The 24,901-nt window shown below is 36.0% G+C and overlaps 1 protein-coding gene across 1 annotated transcript in view; it reads right to left on the bottom strand.

Moving 5' to 3' along the window:
- Positions 1-14,925: 14,925 nt before the first annotated feature.
- Positions 14,926-24,901, bottom strand: part of LOC148941241 (uncharacterized) — a 44,195-nt gene continuing 34,219 nt past the window's right edge. The window contains exons 5-6 of the mRNA XM_089104498.1: positions 20,969-21,334; positions 14,926-17,146 (exon numbers count right to left, since the gene is read on the bottom strand). Coding sequence (XP_088960624.1) covers positions 15,404-17,146; positions 20,969-21,334 — 2,109 coding nt within the window. The 3' untranslated portion in view covers positions 14,926-15,403. The remainder of the gene's footprint in view (positions 17,147-20,968; positions 21,335-24,901) is intronic.

The raw sequence follows: 24,901 nt of genomic DNA, 5'->3' as shown, positions 1-24,901 counted from the left end.
CTAGGGGAAGGGAAAGTGTCAGTTTTGGACTTCAGTGTCCACCCTCAAGGATGGTGCTGGGGACTCTGCTTTTGTTCACCTACCCGTATTCATAAAGGGTATTTTGTCGTTGCCTCATAGCAGCGCTTCGGCTGAACGTCAGTTTTCGCTTTTAAAGCTAGTTCGGACCCCCATCCGGAACAGACTACTGCCAGAAACAATATCCGATATTATACATTTCAGGAGGGAAGTAACGAATCCAGAGACTTAGGATATTCCAACAGAGCTGGTCGGGAGTGCGAGGAAGTGGAAGCGTGAGCTTAAATAATATTTTATTACTGTAAAGGTCTGTGAATAAAATTCTCTTACTGAAATTGTAGGGTGACGCCTTTAGCGCGTTGCCCCCGTTTAGTCCCATTTAGGCAAAATGGGACGGAACATGGTAGTGTGGACTGCTTTTCCTGAAAAAGTGCCAAAAAGGAGACAATAAGTGATAAATAGAAGTAGCTTTTAAATGTAGTAGCTCTTAAAAAGAAAAAAGGTTAATTCTCTAACTGATGCTTAATTTTTTTTTGTTTTTCAGGTTTCGACTCAGAAAAAAACAGGCTTGATACGGATAATTGATAAACTTGTACAGATTTGTTTAAAAAAACTGCACATCTTGACTACTTTTCCTGCTTCCAGATTTCTGGCCTATTTTCCCAGAAAACGGATAGTCTGGAAACCCTATTGCCATACTATGCAATTACGGACCGTTCATAGTGAACATCCAGAGATAACTTCGATGATTTTGCTTGTAGTTGCTTCCCATATCAGTGGCCCTTTTTTGCCATATCGGAAGTCAGTGTTCGACTAGCTATACAGGAATAAAAAATAAAAATTACTCTGGCTTATATGATAAACCAAAGAGAAACTACGGGGCTAAAATGCCGAGAGTTGTGCAAATCGCAACACGCGGCAAATTTTTAGGCCAGGTGTTATTTTTTTTATGTTGTGGTAGTGCTTTTGTGCGATACTGGCGAGTAACAGTAGTTTGGTTGAAGTGGCAACCCTGCTTCGACCCGGTCTGGCTTTTTGCTCAGACACCAGCTTCCGTTAACATGGGAAAGACTACCAGGTGAGATTCTTGACCAGACGGTTAGACTCGATTTCCGTATGCTGCTATGGGGCTAATGTGTTGGTTGTTATGATTTTGATTAATGTGTTTTTTTTTTTTTGTGTTTGTTTTTTTACCTCAAGTACTGCCAAACAGTATGAGGATTGGTACCCGTCGAGGTACCCGTCGTTAATGGTACCCGATATTAATCGGTACCCGATATTACCCGATATTAATGGTACCCGTCGAGGAATTGAGTGAGCAAGAGGTTTCTCGTCTTTTTTTTTTTTTAAGATGTAAGGATGTTAAATTGAATGGAGATAGTGCCTGGCAAGCCTGGATGACCAGGCTTCTTGAAGTATGTAAATATTTATGTAAATAAAGTGATTCCTCAATAAAAAAAAAAATTATAATAATCGGAGTAGTACGGTTCCTAATATATTGCTGATACGACCTTTTTACAACTTGCATACGGATGGCAGGTTGTCATCCGTACAACAAAGATTTTCAGAAATATTCTATGAAAGTTTCATCTTGATTTCCTTAGGTATAGTTGTAATAGTAGTCACAGCAGTAGTGTTATTGCTCAACTTAAGACAATTAGCCATTGCTATGACATTGTCGATATGTCCTTTTGATAACCTACTTGTTCATATACTTCTTGAAATTTGCATCTTAATCCTCTTAACCTTACAAGTAGGTGCGATAGATATAATAGCTGGAGCAATGCTAATAGTAGTTGAAGAACTAGTAAATTTTGCTGTGATAGCAGTATTAGTAGTGGTATGTCGTTGTGCACATAGACAATTCGCTGGCAAAACTAGTGTGACAACGTGTTTAGATACTGCTTATGAAATAATATGCTTTTCTTTACGGAAAAATCCACCAACTTACAGTGAATCTTGTATTAATCAACTCCCAAAAATTCAGTGAATTCAGCTAAAAATTCATACCTCATGCTCAAATGTGGCTTCAAGAAACACCACTCCTTGACAGATGCTTTTATCTTGTTAACAAATGCAATAAATGAATCTATCAAAAAATAATATCCTAGTTGCTGCTTTCCTAGATTTTGAAGGGGCATATAACAATGTGAACCACCATATTCTTTCAGCCAAACTTGCAAATATTGGATAACCCCAAAAGCTAGTATTCAGCTAAACTCCGTACCAAAAACCTCCTCCTCTTCACTTTTTTTGATTATTTATTTTCAAGGATATTGCTGAAATACCCCCGATATAGCTGAAATAATTTGTCCACTGTCTAAAGTTGCCAACGCTCGATATTTGGACTGTCGAAAATGTGCCAGAACTTTAGTGGTATAGTTTTGTCATGTGTTACATTGAAAGCAGAAAAGCGCAAATCAAAAACTCTGACGACTGTTTTTGTCAGTTTTCCATTCTGCCCGAACAAGCAAGCAGAAGAGGGGAGGTTACTTGTCGCAAGTGCCGTCGTACCTACTAAGAGTGGTGTCTCCCTTAAATTGCAGGAAATAGGTAACAGGAGCCTACGCTTCCCTTGTCTATCGGTGCTCATCATGGCACAGACGTTTTTATATCTCAAGACAATCCTAAACTTTCTCCAGTAATCTAGGAAGTTGGATCTAGCGTTGCTGTCGAAAATGACATGCGATTTCTCTGACTTAGCATCATCATGTGACGCTAAAATTGAGCTCTTTCAACTAGCATTCCGAGAAAGAGAAGCTCAAGCAACAAGAAGCCGCACAAAACACTCAGCAACATCAAAAATATTAGATTTGCTAGCTGAAAGTTAAAGGAATAATATCCCACTTCAAAATTTCGTCATCACTCACCCATTTCCACTAGTTCCACAGGTCCCCCAGACTAACTTCTCTATATGGCTAGGTGAAATTCGGGATCTAAAAAGCTCAGTGTCCGGGATAAAGCAGTATACGACGGGTGCTATATTGACAACTTGCCCATATGCTGGAGCTACATCAGAGGCAACGCTATAGCGTTGCCTATAGTAAAGGCCATACCGCTCCAATGTTTTATTATTATTATTTTTTTTCCCAGAGGCACTTCATATGGAAGGGGTCATCGAAAAACTTCAAAGGGGGCTCATTCAATTGGAAATTGCCAGTTCTAGTGCCCTTTTTAAGGATCAAACGTGATTGGAAGGCAACGAACACTCCTTCCATGCCCACCATTTCTCCAAACAAATCCAACCAAAATTTTGAGATAGCCATTTTGTTATAAGTAGCCTATTTCTAGATAGAAATTATGTTTTTGAGGAGGACACTCCCCCACAGCCCTCAGGGCAAGAGTTGTAGGTTATGCCCTGGGGGCATATAAGCTTTTCATAGAAAGTTTTGTCGTAGAAACTTCAAAAAGGGTTCATTTGATTGGAAATTCAAAGGGCTAGTGTTTTTTTTAATAGTCGAAAGTGATTGGAGGGCAACTAACCCCCCTCTCACGCTCACCTTTACCCCAAACACATCAAATCAAAATTTTTAGATGGTCATTTTGTTCAACGTGATTGAAAATTCTGGAAATTATGTCTTTGAGGATGACAACCCCCCACAGCCCTCATGGCAAGGGTTGTAAATTATGCCTTGAGGGCATATAAGGTTTTTATAGAAAGTGTTGTCATAGAAACTTCAAAAACGGCTAATTTGATTGGAAGTTTAAATGGCTAGGGCCCTTTTTAATAGTCGAAAATGATTGGAAGGCAACCAGCAGCCTTTCGACACCTACCATTTCCCAAAGCATATCCAATCAAAATTTTGAGATAGCCATTTTGTTCAACGTAGTTGAAAGTTCCGGAAATTATATCTTTGAGCATGACAATCCCCCCCCCCCCCCCCAAGGTCTTCAGGGGAAGGGTTATAAGTTATGACCTGAGGGCATATATGATTCTTATGGAAGGAATGCTCGTATATACGTCAGAGAGGGCTCATTTGATTGGGAATTGAAAGTTCTAGTTCATTTTTTAAGAGTTAAATGATATCCGATGGCAACTAGCCTCGCCTCCCCTCCCCCCCCCACCCCCCCCCCCTTTTTTTCCCAAGCCTATCCGATTAAATTTTTAAAGTAGTAATTTCATTAAAAATAATTCAAAGGTCAGATAAAAAACACTCCTGTGTCGACGCAACCCCCCATGGCCCGGAGGTAGGCGTGGTAAGTAATACTTAGGGGGCATATATTGTTTTTATGGAATGAATGCTTGCATAAACTTCGGAGAGGTTTAATTTGATTGGAAATTGAAAGTTCTCGTTCAATTTTTAAGAGTAAAAAGAGATTGAAGAGCAACTAGCACCCCCCCCTCCTCCATGCTCTAAATGCAACAGATATAAATTTTGAGGTAAACATTTTGTTAAAAACAGAAAGATTAGATAACAAAAACTCCGGTGTCGACACCCCCCCCCCCCTTCCAGGGCCCAGGGTAGGTGTTGTAAGTTATACCCGGGGGAATATATGGTTGTTATAAACTTCAATTATTGGTATAAACTTCAAGGGGGCTCATTTCAAAGGGGGCAAACTTTTTTCACTTTGATATTGTTACTTTGACACCTGTTTTAATACTTTGATGAACATTTGATTTTTTTTAAACAAGTTTGACTTTGAAATAAGAAATGATTAAAAACCTGAAACTATTTGCAATCAAAAGCGAATAAAAACTAATGAAAAAAAATTTCCAAAAATAAGTTTTTCAAATAAAAGTAAAGGCCATATTAAGCTTAAGTTAAGCAGATACCTGTAAAAATTCAAACTCAAAACGACCAGAAATTACTATTAAAGAATAAATAAAACCCAAAACAAACAGAAATTAAATAGACAATCATAGAAAAAAACATACAACAAGTAATAATATAAATGAATAAATAGATCTTAAAGCAAGAAATGCTTAGACTGAATATGAAAATCAAGCTTAAAACGAAAAAAACATTTTCCTATTGAAGTATAAATGAAGCTTAAAACGAACAGAAACTAAATAAACAATCAATGCAAATCAACATACAATAGATATTAATGTAAATGTAATTCTTATAGTCATATTTTGCTCAAACCTTATAACTGTGTCAGAATAAGATCACAAAGCTGTTCGCTTGATCAAATAACTAGGTTTCTCATCCAGATGAGATGAATAACAAAATAAGTAAATGTGAATACTCTAAATATTGACATACCATTTGATGGTAAATTTCAATGAATGGATTTTCCAGATTTTGAAAAAGCATAGAATTATTAAGAATAAAAATAATTCACAATTGTAATATAAGTTTCATTTAAGTTTTGTTAGACCCAAGTTGAGCTGTAAACCCGTTCCTGAAAGATCCATTCACCTAACTTAACAACTTCCAAAAATGTATCGTCCTTCAGGTCTAGAAAGAAAAACATATTAAACTAGATTTACATTGCTGGGGCAACATGAAGCATTGCGGCCCTCATTGGTTTCGCTAACGAAAGCGTTACACGACACAGTTGTTCTGTTTCTTCGCTATCGTTTTAAAGTCGTAGTTTCTAACCCCTTAAAACTTTAAAAAGAGGGGTTTAAGAATGGTTGCCTACAACAAAAAATATTTAAAAAATAATTATTAAGAATAATTTTCTTCAAAAGAAAAGGTTGGCAAGTTCCTTAAAGACAATCTAAAAATTTATGTCATACTTAAAACAAACTTAATTCTTTACTTCCTGCCTCTACATATTTGATATTAAAGTCTTAAAATTATAATAATATCAAAGAATACCACGGAAGAAAATTAAAGTTAAATTAGAATTAGAGTTAAGGATTAGAAATTAGTTGAAATAAGAGTTAAAAGGAAGAAAACAATGGAAAAACTAAAGGCATTTTTACTAATAGTAAAGTTAAATAAATTGTCGCAACTGTTCATATCGAGAATAATATTTTTATAATATCATGATTAGATTTTTTGAATATTTTTTCAGTTTTTTGTTGGGGGGGGGGGGGGGTTAGTTAGTTTCATAAAACACAAAATAGATTACCACTTTATTTATGTATTTTCTGATGGCCTCTTTTTACCCTGTTCCAACATATCCTGCTTTTACTTGGCCCCAACTTGTTGGATATGAAGCTACAAGTTTTCACCGAGCCCGCATGCCTCTTTAAAACTTTAAAACTAAAGAAGAAACAATAAATAAAATTCAATCTTAAGAGCAGTTTTTCTTAGCCTTTTGTAAAGCAACTCAGAAAACGGTAAAGGCATGTCTAACTAAAAACGTGTCAAGTCAATCTAATTCTCACTTTTTTATGTTGGTGGTGAGGAACAGTAAGTAAGGAGCGACTCGGCCCAATAGTAACCGAAACTGTAAAAGCCAGAATTTTTAAAGCGGTAGATATCATAAAAGAATTGAATTTTTATGTTAATTCCAAATGTATAAAACTAATTAAGTTTGATTTATAGATCAAAAGCTATGAGCCTGAGAAAATTGACCTTATTTTTGCAATGGGTGGGGGGGGGGGAATCACCTCTAAGAATTCAAATAGCCTTGATAGAAATCACACCGTTAGATTCAGCATATAACTGTATTGTAGACGCATCAAGGTCCTATGTACAAAAATGTGGAATTTCGCATTTTTTGCCAGAAGAAAGCATCACAGATAGGTGTTATTTGTTTTCTTTCATCTGTCTCACTATTCTACTTTTTGAAACAATGAAAAACTTTACCGTAAAGAGTGGGTGTTGAGCAGGGGACTGCCCCTTTCATATAAGAAATAATTTATATTCCCTTTAAGTTTCAATGTCGCTCCTTACTTTCAGTTAAAAAACAACTTGTTTTTTATTTGATTTACTTAGGAATGATATGGGCTGATTCCTTCCTTGTTCAATCAAGTTAAAGAATGATAAGGATTTCCTATTGTAACAAGTTCTTATGACTTTTTAACTTCGTTCGATAGGAAAGGAACCTTTCCTTAATAAACGAAGAAAAGTTTGCTATACAAATACATATATATATATATATATATATATATATATATATATATATATATATATATATATATATATATATATATGTATATATTGCTACTACTGCTAATGTAATAAATTATATTAATGCGCTCTAAATTTAATCACGCTCGTATTAAATGACAAAACCTGATGTCATTTATATTATTTTATTGGTTATAATCACATTCATTTTCTTATGAAAAACAAAAATAAAACTCGAAATAAATTATATTTAGAAAAGTACAAATTAATTCTGGACTTTTGAAGGCACAAGGGGTCTTAGTCCCACTCCTAATTGTCGTAGTTCCTGTTCGCTTTGTGTTTGACTTGATTATTATTTTTAATTTCTGTTCGTTTTGGGTTTCATTTATGTAGTAATAGTAATTTGAGTTACCTTTACTCTTGAACAATTATATTACTTCATTTCTGCTCATCTTTGGTTTAATGTAACTTTTTACTTTTCTTTAAAAGCTTCTTTTGTGGACAATATTTTTTTAATTATTTTATAAAATAGGCCAAATGAGTTCCTGCTTTTTACTTTTCTTTGAAAAAATTCTATGGTGGAAAATGCTTTTCAAATCATTTTATAAAATAGGCCAAATAACCATTTGATGACAAGGAAAGCTCAAAGCTAAGAAACATGCTCTATGCTTAACATGGTATATATTCTTTAAGGTTTGTTTTGGTTTGTTTTTACTAAAAAATCTACATACTTATGCATTTTGCGATAAAGATCATATTTTTTCATAGTACCTTTTGGTGTTAATACTGTTAATAAGGCCATCTATATGTCCAATTTTATGTACCAAAGTTGTTTTGGGATTTTAGATTTTTTCAAAGTGAAATTTCGCTACTATGTATACAATAGCACAAAGCTGAGATAGGTGATTAATGGCTAACAAAATGGCTACAGTCTTTGAGAGGATCCCTCTTCGTTTTTTTAATGCTAGTAATTTAATCTTTTCTACTTTGAGACCTAGATACTTATAGATCTTAAGGGTCGGACACACGTAAATTTTTTCGGCACCGATTTCAGCAGCTAAGTGAGCAAACGATAGCGATGATAAAACAGTGCTCTTTGCGTGAGATTTTCAAAACTAATCATCATGGACACCAATAGTCAATTGCAGTTTATCAATAGTTTCATGATTGATCTCAACTTAGGTTTTTTGAATTTCCTACTGAAGAGAAGTAAACGATTGAAACACCCCAGGAAGAACATTTTTTTAAATTTGTTTTTTTATAGTCACAACGAAATTCAGTGCCGTTTTTGGAAATCGGCACCGAAAACTAGAAAATGTTCAAGCTTGAATTTCTCACGTTTTCTTTGAAATCGGTGCTGAAAAAAGCTGCATGTGTCCGTCCCTTTAGACCGTGCTCTTTCCCAGCCTGTTTTAGTACTAAGCTTGTTCATAAGGCCATCTATCGCACCCACTTAAGATTTGTCATCGTTATTCCTCTACTATTTATAAAATAGGCCAAATGACCTTTTGGTGACAACAATGGCCCACAGATGAGACAGGTGCTCAAAGCTCAATATAGTATGCGGTCTCTTTTTTAAAAAGAGCCCACAGTAGTCTTTTTTATTAGTCTATTTTTTACTTTCAGACCTAGACACTTAAAAATCTTAGATCATAATGGGTTGGTAAACTTTCGTTGAACGAGGGGTTGGTAACTTTCCGACGGAAATTATTGTCTCTGAAATCTGTGTTGCAATCACTGTGGAATACACCCCCAAATTTTTGCTTCTGGAAAAATCCCTCTGGAGGAATCAAGCATCAGATTGATTTACTTGAAGAAAAAGTTCCTAGTTTAGAAAATAAACTGGACGATTTCGAACAAGAGGGGAAATTGAACTCGCTTCTATTTCATGGTTTCAAGCAGCCCGCTACGGTCGACCGACATAAACAGTACCATGCGGAGTGTGATCCGTGAAAAAATGGGCCTTGTAAATATTGCCGACTCCGATATTATTAGTGTACATAGACTGAGCCTGAATAACAACCCGGCAAGTAGACCTGACAGAGTAGCGCCAATTATAATGAAGCTTAGTAACAAAGAGATTGCAAAGTCTATCTTCAAAGCTAAGCCTAAACTTGCAAAAAGCGGAATTTTTTTGTCCGAAAACCTTACGCGCAAGAAGCGTGATATTTTAAATGCGGCTAGAGATAAATTTGGGAACAAGTGTGTATGGTCCGACCAAGGTCGAATTTTCGTTCGTGAAACTAGCGATTCTTCACCCCGGAGGCTCTGGTCGCTAGAAGAAATCTTCTGATGCGTGTGTCATTTTTTGCATATATTATTAGTTAGCATATCTTCCTAAGTTTATTCCTGCTTGTAATAATTTTAGTTACGTATCATTGGTTTTTCATTTATTTTTGCAGTTTAGCATTAGTTTTCCATTCATAGGTTTTGTCCTCTGTCAACCAGGGACATATAATCATTTGTTGTCAGTGAAGTTAAATAATTTTAATTGCTTCGTGTATTAACCCTTCGTATTTGAAGTCGCTTGAAAATCATCCATTTCGTATTGATGACGTACTGTTATCTCGCGTGGCAAATGATCCAGCTGAAGTTAATGTTAGGCCGATGAGGCATAGTAGATATGTTGATATTATAAATAGTAATGTAATTAATGTGACAAATATGGATCTATTTATTGGTCAGTGGAACTGTCACATCACATCGAATTTTTCGGAAGTGTCGAACCTTCTTACTTCATGTTGTGGTAAAATTGATATGTTGGGTATATGCGAATCTTTTCTTACACAGGATAGCTTTCTCCCAACATATACTTTCCCAGGGTACCAGTTGGTTTCAAAATCAAGAAATTCTATGATGCGGGGTGGACTAGCATTTATAATTAAGGATCAAATAAGATACACAGTAAAGAAGGATTTAAATTGTTGGATTCAAGGTAAGATCGAAACTTTTTCTATTGAGATTGAAGTTTCGGAGGAGAAAAAGTTGTTAGTTTGTTTAGTATACCGGCCACCTAGTGCTCATCTAGAGGATTTTCTTTGCGATTATCAAAAGTTTCTTTCCGATAAAGTGGTGACTAAATTGGATCAGGTTCTTATTTGTGATTTTAATTTTAATCTTCTTAATTTAAGTAGTCCTAACCTTGATTTTTGTAATCTCATGTTGTCGCACAATTTTTTTCCGATAGCAAAAATAACGCCATGGATTACTAGTCAGTCAGCTAACCTTATTAATACTATTTATTTATCGGAGAATCTTATACCGAAAAGTTATTGTGACGTGATCATATGTCCAGGTTCTGACCATCTTCCTTTTGCGTGCGCAATTTGGGACACTGGAAAAAAGATTTTTAAAATTGAGAAAACGACAGTTAGGGATCTTAAGCCGGAAAATCTTAAACAGTTTCAAGAAGAGATAAGTATAGTTTCTTGGGAGGAAGTTATGAATGAAAAAGAAAAAGCAACGGCGGCGTTTGACACTTTTTTTAAAATATTGTCACCTATTTATGATAAGTGTTGCCCTGTGAAGGTTGTTCGTAAGAAGAAAGATGTCCCAAGGAAAACGTGGGGGACGAATAAAATTTTGGAAAATTTTTTTGAACGGAACAGACTTTATCGGTTGTACCTTGATTTTCCAACGCAACAAAACCTTTGAAGAATTTAGGAAAATCCGAAACAATGTGAATTCCCTCAGAAGGTCATCAATGAAACATTATTATTCAGAGAAGTTTCGTGATAAAAACGGTGATGTTAAGGGAACTTGGCAAGTGATAAACGAGGCATTACGTGGTAACAACACTACAGACCCAGTGGATGAACTTGTAGTTGGTGAAAAACAAGTTAAAGGTAAGAAAGGTGTTAGTGATGAGTTTTGTAAATATTTTTCAAATGTTGGAATTAATGTTAAAAATGATGTTGCTGACCATGGGTATAAAAATGAGCTGTTTATTGATGACCGTGGGGAAGGTCGTTCCATGAAATTTGTAAAGTGCACTCAGTCTGATCTCGAGAACGTACTGGAAACAATAAAATCGAATTCAGCAGGAATTGACGGTCTTAGCCTTAAGGTTTTTAAGGCAGTCGCCGCTTACCTTTTGTCTTGTCTTATATAATTGGTGAACCTATCTATGCAAAAAGGTCAGTTCCCAGATGCTTTAAAACAAGCAAAAATTATACCTTTACGTAAAGGTGGTGACAAATGAGAAATGTCAAACTGGAGACCTGATGTTTTAAACATTGTATTTGAGAGCGGCTCTACTCCTTTAACTATTTTTATTGATTTTAAGAAAGCTTTTGATACTGTTGATTTTGAGCTGTTGTTAGATAGGATGTCACATTTAGGAATAAAAGGAAATTGGATTGATTGGTTTCGTTCGTATTTGTATGGTAGATCAATGCGTGTACTAGTGGGGGATATTGTCAGTTCACCTCGTCCTGTACTATGTGGAGTACCACAAGGTTCTATGTTAGGTACGCTTTTATATTTAATTTATGTTGACACATTACAGTTATACATTCCTGATTCCGCCATAACATCCTTTGCTGATGACACAGCTATAACGATTGCTGGAAAGGCTTTGAGTGAGCTTGTTTCAAAAGCAAATAAAATGCTACTTGACCTGCATATTTTTACTAGTCTTGGTTGCTTAGCAGTAAATGCGAGTAAAACTAATTACACGAGTTTTGGTCGTACTGGATTTATTGATAATGTTTTCGGTTTGGTTAATCTTAATGGTACGGAGATTCAGCAGATATTTGATACAAGGTATCTTGGTTTTCAGATTGATTGTAATTTAAATTGGAAAAAACATAGTGAAATTGTATCAGTGAAAGTTGCGCGGGGCTTAGGGCTGATTCGTAGATTTAAACATGTTTTTCCTGTTTCAGTTTTGAAAATTTTATATAATTCACTTATTCATCCTTATATTGTATACGGTTGTTCTGTGTGGGCTAGTAATTTTGTTGTAAATTTTAAACGGATACAAATTGTGCAGAATAAAGCACTGCGCCTGCTCGGTGATTTTGAAAATTGTGAAAGTGCAATGGATTGTTATCACCATTTTAATATTTTAAATGTTGGGCAGTTGAGGGAATATCAGACCGGTATTTTCGCGAATCACTTTTGAAATAAATTAGCACCTAATTATGTTTCTGATGTTTTATCATTGAGTTCTGAGCGCTATACTTATGATACAAGAGATTCCTCAGTCTTAGTTGGTACATGACAGACGATAAACTGCTAGGTTTGGTTTGTATTTAGGAATGTGGGTGTTTTGGTATGGAACAGTATTACGGAAAGCACTAGGATTACTGAGAGTGTGTCCTCTTTTAAAAATAGGTTAAATAATTTCTTAATGAATAGGGATGGCTGAGGGGGGGGGGGCTGTATTCTGTTTTGTGTAAGGATTGGTTCGCGGTTCCCATGAGGTTTATTTCTTATTTATTTATATGATTCCATTATTATCATTATTATTAATTTTTTTTTTCAATATATATGTGAGTAAGTTTTTTTCAATATATATATGAGTGAGTAAAATAGTGAGTCCTGCCACAAACAAATCTGTGCAGATTTTCACGTGGTAGGTCTGTTTGATATGTTTTTTTGTGAATATTGATATTTAATAAAAATGAATTTTCTCTCTCTCTTCTGATCTTTTTAGCACTAAGCCTCTTAATAAACTCATATATCGTGCCCTCTTAAGATATGTCATATATATAAAAGGATATGTAAAAGATAGATTAGAGATAATAGGATCATATATCAAACTGATGGCTATGCATTATTTGCCATGTTGTACTAGTTTCTACTTTTCCTCAATTTTTTCATGACTGCATAATGATCGAAGGTTCAGTGATTTGACGTTCCTTAACAGTTATCACAGTGCAGTGTAGGTTTTAAAGGACTCTCCTTCTTAATTGGAGGATGTGAGATCAAAACACAGTGGTAAAAACATCGGTTGTTTGGATTGGCTCATCTGAGTTTTTTAGGTCAATATACTGCTTTTGTTCTTCTCGGCCACTCTGTGAAGTAGGCGTGGCTTCCAAGACTCGTTGAAACGGGTATTATTTTAAGTTTAATTTCTTTTCGTTTCTAGTCTAGTATGTTTCATTTAACTTTTTAGCTCAATCTGAAAGGGTTTGTTTATTTTTTTCATTTATCCAATTATTTTTTTCCAAAAATTTAACTATCCCCTTTTCTGGCTCCAAACTTAATTTATGCCAATATGTAATTTTTTGTACTTTCATCTCAGTGAATCTCGCATATTTTTTATCAATATTGTTTTGATGTACATACTGTTTATCACAATTTATTTTCTTAAAGGATTTCTACATAATGTTTATCACAATTTATTTTGTTAAAGTTTTAATTAGGCTACTTTTTACATATTTTGCTTACCTACATCAAATTCGAAAAAAAAATTATTTTCAAGCGATACGTGTTCCACTGGTTTTCAAAGTTATATTTTGCTTTTATTTGTGAAATAGGACAAATGACTCACTGAAAATGAGAAAAACATAAAACAGAGTCACTCAATCAATTCTTAACATTGCATAAAGTTTTTAAGAAAATCCCTTTTATCTTTTTTATTGCTAATTAATTAGTTCTTTTTTACTGAAACCTAGATATTGACGGATCCTACGACATAGATGGCAGTCTTTGCTAGCATTTTCTGGCCTCAGCCTTGCTGATAATGGCATCTATATATCCAGTTAAGATGCGTCTTGTTCCGGGCTATTATTTAACATGGTTTCTCCTTTTTGTGCGTCTTACTTACAAAGTAGTTCGTCACTTGTATAATATACGTTGTAAATAGCGCTAGCATTTATAGTTAGTAACGTTATGACAAACCCTAGATCAGTGGGAAATTGTAAAAAAATAAGAACAAATTAAACATTCTAGAAAAGTGAAAACATTTTTTTTCTGCTCAATCTTTATATCGAGACAGAGGAATCAGGGTATACAGATTATGGAAAAAAATATTGCTTTTATCTATTTTTTGAAGGTAGTAACTCTCAATTATTTGTGACCAGAGAGCGAAATCGTCCTACTCCTCAAAAGGTCATTCTGAGAAAAACAAGATTAAAGATTTTGGACACTCTTTTCAAAAGATCCACAATCAGGATTATATCAGCTTAATTTTTTGGCCACTGGTGGCAGCGAAAAAAAATTTAAGTGGAATAGGACTATTTCCTATTAGACCCACTGGATACACAAATCGACCCACTAGGCCTGGGCCCAGGGGAGCAAAACATTATCACTGAATGATTTTTTCTGAACAAAAACTAGACTGATGTGATTTATCGTTCCAGGTGCACTCCGCCCCGCGCTGCCTATTCACAGAAAAGTGATTTTAAAACAACACAGGAATTCCATGGCCATTTATAATTGTCAGATGTCTCCCAAGAATGGCAGCTGAGAGTTGGTACCACCTCTATATTTCATTACTTTTGGCTCATCAGTAGCGTTTTGTTCAGTGCTTTCACTATCCCCAAATTTTCAATGATTTCCCGAAAATCCCACAAAAACGGAGCAGCAAAAACGCTTGGGCCTAGAAGCGTAAAACCTTTAAACCCGGTCGGCCTAAAAGGATAATTTCACTCTCAGGAAAAATGTTGACATATTAATTGGATTAGAACTGAATCTTTAGTTGCTAAGCACTAGAGGTCGTACATCGTTGCCATTTATACCATTTAAAAGAGCGAAAAAAATCATGTTGGATGAAAGAAGGTTTCCCAAACTTTTGTTTACGGAATAGGATAATGTAGCTCTCACTCTTATCAGTATCTCAAATTCCAATAGCTCCGTATCAATGTCGAATATCTCTTATCAAGTCTCTAAGACTATAGTTATTTTCTCAAAAAAGCAAAAAAAAATAAAAGAACAAAGAAGTCGCATCGTTCCTTGGGCAGTTAAGACTATCAAATCAGATAATTCAAAAAGGTAACAGCTTTATTGAACATCGTGACACTAAAACTGACTGGCTTCCACATCAAAACATTTGCATAATCAATTTCACACTCAAGAACGTACGTTCATACAATAAATAATACAAATAAATACCCCATACCCAACAGGAGGACATTAATGCCCTAACCCAGACAAAATTAAATTGTCCCACAATATAGGTAGTAAAATTACACTTTATGTTGTTTAACTCATCATTCTATACTTTAATTTGACACTAGCTACTTCTGTGTGTGAAATTTAAAACTTTTTTTGTATTTCAACATAAAAAGAAAAGATTTCAGTTGATCTCTATTCTCTGGTCCTATGTGGTGATCAATAAGGAAAATTAGCTACTACATGTAAAAAAATTTGAGCATTATTGTCTTTCTTCGTAAAACTGACTAAGCACGGTACTTGAGTCACTGGTTTATTTCACTGGTTGCCAATTACTATAACTAATTATGACTTTAAAAAAATCCGGATTTCTTTAAACTTGTATGAATATATGATGGGTTGTCGTAAGATGTCATTAAACCCCTATCAGGTCCATAGGTTCTATGTCTCAAGCACAAAAAAGCTGAGAGCAGACAAGAAACGATAAGAATACCAAGAAGGGTAACTAGGGTAGCAGCAAAGCCAGGTGAAGTCATACACACTAACCCATCATACTCGTTTCGGGTAGGAATTACAATTGTGGTCGTATTATCTTTCGCTTGCTCAAGTGCAAAAGTTAAATCTCCAGTTGAGACAACTTGAATGATCTTGTTAATTCCGACATCTTGGTTCTCTGAGACGTCACGACGAGACCTTACTCGCTTATCTTCTCTAGGTTTACCCATTCTTTCGGAATACTGAGAAGAAGGGGTTCTTGGATCGGGTAAAGCAGCAGTGCTCTCATCAGCACACTGTTCTGGGCATTGATAGCGGCAAATTTGGATGGTGCATTGGAAGTGCACTTCCATTGAGTCAGGGAATTTGAAGGCCTGGAAGTGAGCATAGGAAAGGACTGAAGCTGATGCACCGAAATTTTTTATTTTGGTGAAACGTGACATAAGTTTTGGTCTGGTAACACAACCACGTTGATCAACTAATTGGATTGGGGCACGCTTCCCGTCGTGAGCCATGCAATTTCTTACAAGCATGTCGAATTTGTTCTCATCATCCTTGATGGCAAGCACCATGGTCATAGTTTGCCCAATCTTCACCAAGCCACTAACTTCAGAAGCCCAAGGTCCCTTGCCAACCTGGATTTGCATCCAGCAGCCTACATTATCACCAGCAAAATCTGCGCGAACAACATCTAACATATCAACAGGGAATGGTCTAAAGGTAACCGATTTTTCGTATTGATCGTGCCATGTGCATCGTAGTTTTCGAGCCTGATCCCAAACTTCTTGTACTTGAGGGTCGTATTGGATAATGATTGTGTTTTCAAAAAAGGTTCCTGATCCTGATTGAACACCATAGCCATAAAGTCCATTTTCTGTGTTTCCAAGCGTTCCACAGGAATTGATGTTAACATCGAAATTCGCACTTGATCTTCCAAGTCCAGCGGGCAAGTGAACACAGTTAGGGTTAGCATAATGATTCTTTGAAAATATAATACCATAGAAAGGCTTATCAAATTGGATCGCCACTTTCATCAAAGATTTCTCGCATTTAACATCTATAGCAATGATTTGAGGCATTTCATTCACTGGCTGAGATGGCCAGGATTCAGCATTTGGAACGGGGTTAGCCGCAGCTGGTGCAGTGTCTTGTAATTGAGTAGCACCGGAATTATAGTCCTGATCTATATTTCTTTGAGCAATATAAGAGCCTGCTTGTTCAACGGCACCTTGAATTTCTTGTGGTTCTGCCTGATACGCCTGAACCTCTTGCGGGATCTGTTCCTGGGGTATTGCTTGATATTGAGCAGCTTGAGGTAGTGGTTGCTGCTGTTGAACTAGGTTTTGAGGAAGTTGAGCTGGCTGGTATTGAGTAGCTTGTGGTGGGAGTTGCTGCTGTGAAGGCTGGGGTGGTAGCTGGTACTGAGCTTGCTGAGATGGTAGCTGTTGTTGCTGCACTTGTGGCTGTGCTTGATAAGAAACAGGTTGGGGTACTGATGGAACTTGGTAAGGTCCAAGATTTTGAGGTGGCACCTGTAGAGGGGCTGACTGCGGTAGGGGTTGGGCAGGCACCTGTTGATAAGTTGGTTGTTGTGCTGGCACCTAGAAAAAAAAAATACGTGAATAAGGATGTTTTATTTTAGAAATCATAGCTAATACTAAAAAGGAAAACGTGATAATTCGTCTGTTTTCTCAGTAATTGCATCTATTTTCAAAGCTTGCTTCCCTTGGTAACATAAACAGCTATCTTTTTTACAACTATTACCAAGAATATATTATTGACTAAAATACTGGTTTTTAAGTATGTCAGCAATAAATATCCTACTTCTCTTTACACGACTTTGATGAGTAAGAAAATGTATTAAAATGAATCGTCATAGCTTCATACACAATTGTACTCAACTAAAAAATTAAAAGAAAGGTTATGAAAAACAATAACACTAATGAAACAAAGATTTCAGCTATTGTTATAAATATAAGCAACAATATTATTTATTGACCATATATTGAGAGACAACTGCTAAAGCAGCTCTTATAATACGTACAAAACTTTTTATACCAAGTCGTTACGTTGCGTTACGTTCAGTACAATCTTTCACCCTTACACGTCCTTCCACACAAGGCTTACTTGAAAGTCCATAAGCCATCATAATCATCGTCTTAAATTATCATAAGCAAAATGATCAAAAAAGAATGATGTGGAATGTAAAATGGAAATTAAAGTTCTGATCAAGAGTGAAAGACTTTCTAAGAAAGCTTTGATCAATTTACTTTCAAAATATATTAATTGCTCAACTAGAAATGCCTGCTGTTACATTAATTTTTCCATGTCATAATCTAAAATTGCTTTGCATAGAGTTTTGAGTAGAGTTCGAGTGTACTTGGCATTGCCTACATTGCGGACAAAATTCGCTCCGCTATATTGCATAGCGTAAACTATAGGTATAAGTCATGCTAGTGTGAAAGGTTCTACGAACTCCCTTGTAAGACTTCTGGGTTACTACCACTCTTTCTACTGGGTGTTCACATGGCTTGGTTTTCTTTCTTAACGTACATGTTTTATCGTGAGCTAAGGGAATCATTTTATTCAGTAATGTAAAGCTTTAAGGTATTGTACTTATTGTCTCGAAAAATTGTTGTATTTATTAAGGCTTGATTTCACCCTTCAATCCTGAAGGGGTCCTTAGGCTCAAGCCTATGAACAAAGTACAGGCTCCGGCCTGTACTTGCATATTAGAAATACAGATACAGCCTTGGTATACAACAAGGGAGAACTGAAATTTTGGAATATGAAACCTTAGAATCAAGAAAAACCACATAGCAAAGGCAAGGCCGGATCTAGGACGGCTTTAGGCAACATTTGTAATATTTACAGTATTGATGGTGCGGCAGGGGGCAGTAAAGTCTATATTTGCCCCCCCCCCCCTGAGAAAGAACCTAACTCCGGCTCTGACCAAATGTACTATTAATATTATTCCTTACAAACAGCCAGCCCTCTCCCTCTGACATTGGTCCCAGTGACCTTCCCCTGGTTATATTGTAACGTCATATGCCATATATGTACAATAATATTCCTAGAAAAAAAAAATCAAAACAATTTCCATGTGCAAAATAGGAGCGGAATTTGATGGTGAGATTTTTACAGCGTCTCATTCACAATTCTTATTTTGAAACCTCTCGTGTCATGCTTAATTATCATACTTTAAATCACATATGGTTCCCATGATAGATAGTTAGTTTGTTTTAGTTGGCCTTTTTTTTGGCATATGGCATTTTTTAGGTTCGATAGATGCACTTTTTCTCTCGAAAATGAAAACATATGACGTATGACATCTACGCTAGTTTCAACTTTAAATTTTGTTACCAAAAGGCCTTCATTGATTTATAAAAATAATTGTCCCTTGATGATTTCTCATGTCTTCAATATCATATTTTGCTATTTTATTCCTGACATTTTTCGACTATATGGCATCCAATTCTCAAATGTCAACACTGTTGTTGAAGCAATAAGATTGTTTTGCTTTATGTGAGATTAAGCAAGTACACACAATAAAGTTTTATCCTATACGCTCCACCTCTACCCGCGAAAGAAGTTCATGCTATAAAGATTTCCCCTACATTTTTCTATGCTTTCCGTGTGATCCATGGTTTTAGGGGGGGGGAGGGGGGTTGAAAATCTGGAAAAGATTCGCATTTGAATTTAATTTAGCCAAAATATACAGAACAACAATATGTATACATGCCAATAAAATCTATAGAAAGAACTAAGAAGAGATACAGCACAGAAATTATTTTATTATGACTATTATTTTATATCGGTCCCCGAAACCCTTTTTTTCGGAATTTCCTGTCCTTTTATTCAGATTATTAGATAGGTTTTTTCATTACTGACCCCCCTCCAAAAAAATATCGTGTTCATACCTGCCCTTGAGTGGAAGAATGAATGATTCAACTGTGCTTTTGTTCTTTTCTCTTTTAAAATTTGCAACAGGAGTGAAAATAAATTCGAATTGACAAGGCGATTTGCGGTTAGGCTAGGAAGTGAAAGTTATGATATAGTTAATTGCATTAAAGCCGACTGTGCGGTAAATTATAAAATAAGCTAGTTATTTATTCAAAGATTCTACCTATTACTAGGTCAAAGTAATGTGATTCAATGTGTGAGGTAGGTAAATTAAATAATTTGAGCAGCTTTAAATTGCCACCTTTCCTTCCGCTTTATTATCAATCTTGGAGATTATGCAAATTTGAAGAGCACAATTTTGATCTATGGAACACTTTAATCTGAACTATAATTAGTAATAAGTGCTATAATAGTTATACTACTTTAGGCTAGAGATATTCTTTTTCATTTTCACTCGATCTCTGATTTTTAAGAAGGGCCTTTTTTTCTTGCAAGCGAATAGAAAAGAAAGCATACTCTTCAAAACAAGCGAGGAGAGATTTATGGTAAAGAGAAAAGAATAAAGTAGAAGAGAAGAAACAAGAGGCAATAAAAAAAGACCAAAGAGACACTGTAAACTGCAAAGAGAACTCATGCAGTTGAGACGACGTAAAGAGAAGTAAAAGGAGAAAGTAAAGTCAAGAATTGTTTGTGTCTGAAATTTGAACTGCAGAGAGGGAAAAGAAATAAATGTAAAAGAAGCAAAGAGACACTGTTGGAAAAAGGAATTGGACTTCACCCTGCTGGGACACCATAAGTAAAAATAAAGATAAAGGAAGCAAAGAGAAAAATTTGAAAATAAATTGAAGAGAAGAGGTTAAAGAGACACTACAAAAAAAATTGAATAAAGATTGAACTTCTCGTTATTACGACAACTATCCCTACCCTAAAAGAAACATTTATGGATATGTTGTAAATTCAGAGAAGAAGATATAAGAAGCAAAGAAAAAATGGACAATAAATTGAAGAGAAGAGATTAGAGAAATGCTACAAAAAAATAAAGCTTCACCTCATTACGACAACTATCCATACCCTAAGACAAACATTTATCGATCCAAAGCTGTAGATCCAAAGAAGAACATAGGAAGCAAAGAAAAAATAGAAAATAAAATGAAGAGATTAGAGAAACGCTACAAAAAAAGAGTGAACTTCACATCATCACGATAACTATCCATACCCTAAGAGAAACATTTATCGATATACTATAGACTCATTGAGGAACGTTATATAGATATTTAGAATTCACAGGAATCCAAGGTGAAAAACTATATGAAAATACACTATGTGCAGAGTGTTTGAAGGTGAAATAGAATCGCGGTAAGAAAATTACAAAAATAAAATAGATACACATGACTCAGTAGTTGCAAATTGATTTTCTGTATTTACCGTATTTACAGTCTCTATGAAATATAATTTTACCAATCCCCTGAAAGGTTTGCATGTTTAAACCACAAACACCTAAAAGTATCTTTGAAACTTACTTGATAAGCTTGTGGCTGTTGCTGAGGAATCGGATGAGCTTGTGGCTGATTTTGTGGCACTGGATAAGCTTGGGCATGATGTTGCACTGGATGAGCTTGTGGCTGATGTTGCGCAGGATGATGTTGGGGTGGATGTTGATGTACAGGATGAGCTTGAGGTGGTGCATTATAGGTTGGAGGTGGAGGAATGTGAACAGGAGCAGCAACTTGTTGAGCAGCATACGGGGCGGGAGCAGCTAACGGAGCAGCATATGGTGCTGGCGCTGGTGGTGTGTAAACTGGAGCCGGGGCTGCAGGGGGAACAAAGGCTGGTGGTGTCTGGCCATATGGTCGATTCACTGGTTGTGGAGCAGGGTACTGAACAGGCTAAAGAGTAAAATGAATTAGCCTATATCTTTTTTCTCCTTTATGATCAGCTGAAAACTGCTTCTGTGAGCAGATATTTACGGCTCATATTGCCCTTTGGTAAGAAAGACACAACGGATTCTTAATTAAATACTTCCATACCAACCGATCCATCAACTAATCCAGCCTTTAAACTAGATAACTCATTAAAAAAAATATTGACAACAAAAACTGATGAGATGTAAATTCATCTGTCAATAAAGTAAATCTTGCATAGAAATATGGCTTTCTGACTGCTTTTCTCTTTTTCCGTTTTTTATTCTATTTGTTTTCTATATTTTCCGGTGATGCGAAAATAGGAAACTCTAATATTTGCTGAAGAAGTTGCCATAATAACGAGTTGGGGTTAATGAAAAACATGTTACAATTATCAAATAAAAAAGATTTTTTCCTAGCTATGGCATCAAATGACTCATGGTATTGGATGTAAAGGTAACAGCAAATATATAAACAGCATCTGCTTTTAATGTTTTTTTCGCATATGCATATCATTAATTTTAGATTTAGTCATTAAAGCATATTTGCAAAAGTAAGTTTGCATATTTTTGAAAAACGGGTTGGCAATCACAATAGCAGAATAAACAAGTCTAAAGAGCTATGGAGTGGAATATTCCAGTCCATATCTACAAACGCGACACATACAATTTTTTTCGAGAAGGCTGGAACATATGGGCGATTTTCTTGTCTTTTTCAGGGGGTGAAAATATCAAACCAATGGTCATGCGATATCCAGACGGTTGGCAGCGGAACTTAAAATAAAAGGTGCGCTTTCTAAGTAATAAAAGACATTAAGTCTTAGGAAAGTGCCGTTTTCTGTCAGAACAAACCACAAAACAACAATTTAGGTCCATAAAAACACGAAAATGACATCCAGCAAAAAAGGTGTTCGCGGGGAAACTCTTTGTCCACTGATTTGAGGAAATATTGCGATGAGTTGATGAATATTGTGACTTCAAACGGGTAGTAGTATAGTCCATATCTATAACTTCATAGGTGATCTTCGTGCTGGATGTACTAAAGTATTTGTAATCCTACTCATGGCCCCTCTCCCCTATCTCATCATCACCTATGAAGTAGATCCTGCTCCCCCCCTTATTTCAAGTAAGTGAGTCTCTACAAATACGGCCTGTGGTTAATTTCCAACCAGGGGATCTCTTTTTTAGTTTCTAACCCATCTTTTGAAGAGATAAAGGTGAGGTTCTAGTTGAGGACCTTCTTTGTATCTTGAAAAATAGTCGACCTATGTGAATAAAACATTCAGAAATGAATCCAGGGCCTAAAGTTTGCTCTGGGGAGCAGTGGCGGTTCTAGGTCAGGGCAAGGGGGGTAGCTGCCTCCCATCTTAGTTTTTTTTTTACATCTGATTAAACTTTAAAAAAGCTACGTTTTTACGAGTCAAAAAAACGTTCCGGGGGAGGGGGTTATAACACCCTACCCCCCCCCCTCTGGGTACGGCCTTTCGTGTAGGTAATGCTTTTTCTAAATTATGAAACGAATTGCTTAAATTTTTTGCTTAATTTCTTTTTAATTGCTTAATAAGAGCGAATTGCTTAAGCCCCATCCAAATTATAAGGCCCAAAACCCCTACTGCTGGAAAGGTACCCGTCAAAATGTTTGACAATTTTGAAAATTTAAAAATTGTGAAAATTTGACAATTGTTTTACATTATTTTTGGCTTTTCAGTCTTTCTTTTCATTGGTTCTTGTTTTTGAAAATGCAACTCCCATTAAGAGGTATTACCAGCCATATCAAGGCCTTTCTCCTAAATTAAAGACATAGATTTACAAATTTTTAACATCTTACATGTCTTAAAATCTTACAAGTCAAGAGGAGAGGTACAGAGATAAGGTAAAATGAGGAGGTAAAATGCAGCTCTAAACACTTTCCTCGTGCCAAATTTGAACAGAAGATCTATCTCTCAAGGTTTCAATTTTATAACACGAAGATTGTCAAAGGTTGCCAAGGGACAATGTCCTTCGGAGTGGAAAAGGCTGAAGCTAGATGCTTCATGACACCTTCGCATTAACCCTGCTTCAAAAAGGATCGTCAACACGCTTTTTTGGCAGCAGACCTAAAAGCAGGGGCGTAATTTGCTATGGGACAAGGAGGGGGGCAACTGCCCCTAGACCTCAGTTTGGTCCCCTCCCATCTGAAATTTATTTTCTTCAAAAATCTTGTCAAAGATAAGCCAGCATAATTAAGATAAAACGGTACTTATTTAGTAGCCGAGAAACACGCGAGAAGAACCGCATATAGAATATCAAAGTTCCTAATGAAAAATAGGTTTCCTCTACATAGTGAGGTATTCCTCACTCTGTAAAAGATATTTAAACTTTAGTTTTTTGGGGTTAAAGGGACAAAATAAGGTACCTAGGTTAGTTACTTATTTAACATATGCTATGCTTTACCCCCCCCCCCCTCCTAATGTGCAAATATATAGCCCAAATTTGTTCATAAACTATTATATTTTCATCATATTTTTGTTTTATTTCATTAGAATTAACAAAACTTCACTTCTCGCATGTTTATCGGCTACTAAATAAGTACCCATAAAACTAAGATATGCCTGCATAATTCAAGCATCCACAGAAACGCGTCAGTTTTTTTTAGTATATCTGCGTTTTTGGTACTATACGGCTTGGTTTTCACTGTTATTTTCAATTGATTTGAGAAAACTGGCTCCAATTTCGCCCCTTCCCCGGAATTTTAACGAAATTACTTACACCACTGCCTAATAGGTCTTTTTGATAAAGTGGGATCCATTCCTTTAAAGTTTAACTAACTCAAGTACTTTCCAAGAAAAATAAAAGCTCCTCATTTACACTTTTACCAAGATAAATTCGTGAGATGAGCCTCTTGTTTTGGGCAAGATGAAGTTACACTTCAAATTTTAAATTCACACTCAGTGCCTGTATATCACTATCTTACTTTGCGTTTTGGTAATTAGCCATAGCACCTAGAAAACTACTAAGCAGAAACAAACACTTGAAGCTGGATGATCGGTAATGGTTTCTCAGGAGTACTTTCACAGTAAGGCCGTCCTAGCCGAGTGGATAGGTGCGTTGGATTTGGGATTCTTTGACCGAAAGGGCGAGAAATCGAATCTTAGTGTACCCAATAATTGGGTTTAGGACGAGGGTCAGTGGTGTGAATCTGTAACCTCAGCCAGAGTCGACCCCGCTCTAAATGAGTACCTACAGAAATCTGGGGAATGTAAACAGGAAGGGTGTGCGAAAGCGCAGAATGGTTGGCCCCCAGCCCCCCATTGCACTTCCCGGCTGAAGTGCCAAGAATCGGAGATCAGCACCGCCGGTAGGGACTGTAAAGTCCAGTGCCGTATTCTTTACCTTTACCTTTCAAAATTAGAGTTAGTTGGTTTTCGGATATTTGTGCCTTTAGGCTTAATGTACCTGTTGTAGTCTCGTCATCAAACAGTTCGTGGTAACGAACTGTAAGTAAGGAGCGACCCGGCTCAATGGTAACCGAAACTCTAAAAAACGGAATTTTGATACCAACAGATACATCAAA

The sequence above is a fragment of the Artemia sp. Qi Xiang Cuo genome, chromosome 18 (assembly GCF_049724085.1).
Source record: "Artemia sp. Qi Xiang Cuo chromosome 18, ASM4972408v1, whole genome shotgun sequence".
NCBI classification, from domain to species: domain Eukaryota; kingdom Metazoa; phylum Arthropoda; class Branchiopoda; order Anostraca; family Artemiidae; genus Artemia; species Artemia sp. Qi Xiang Cuo.
Note: the sequence above shows the minus strand (reverse complement) of the source record. Positions and strands in the feature narration are given on the sequence as shown.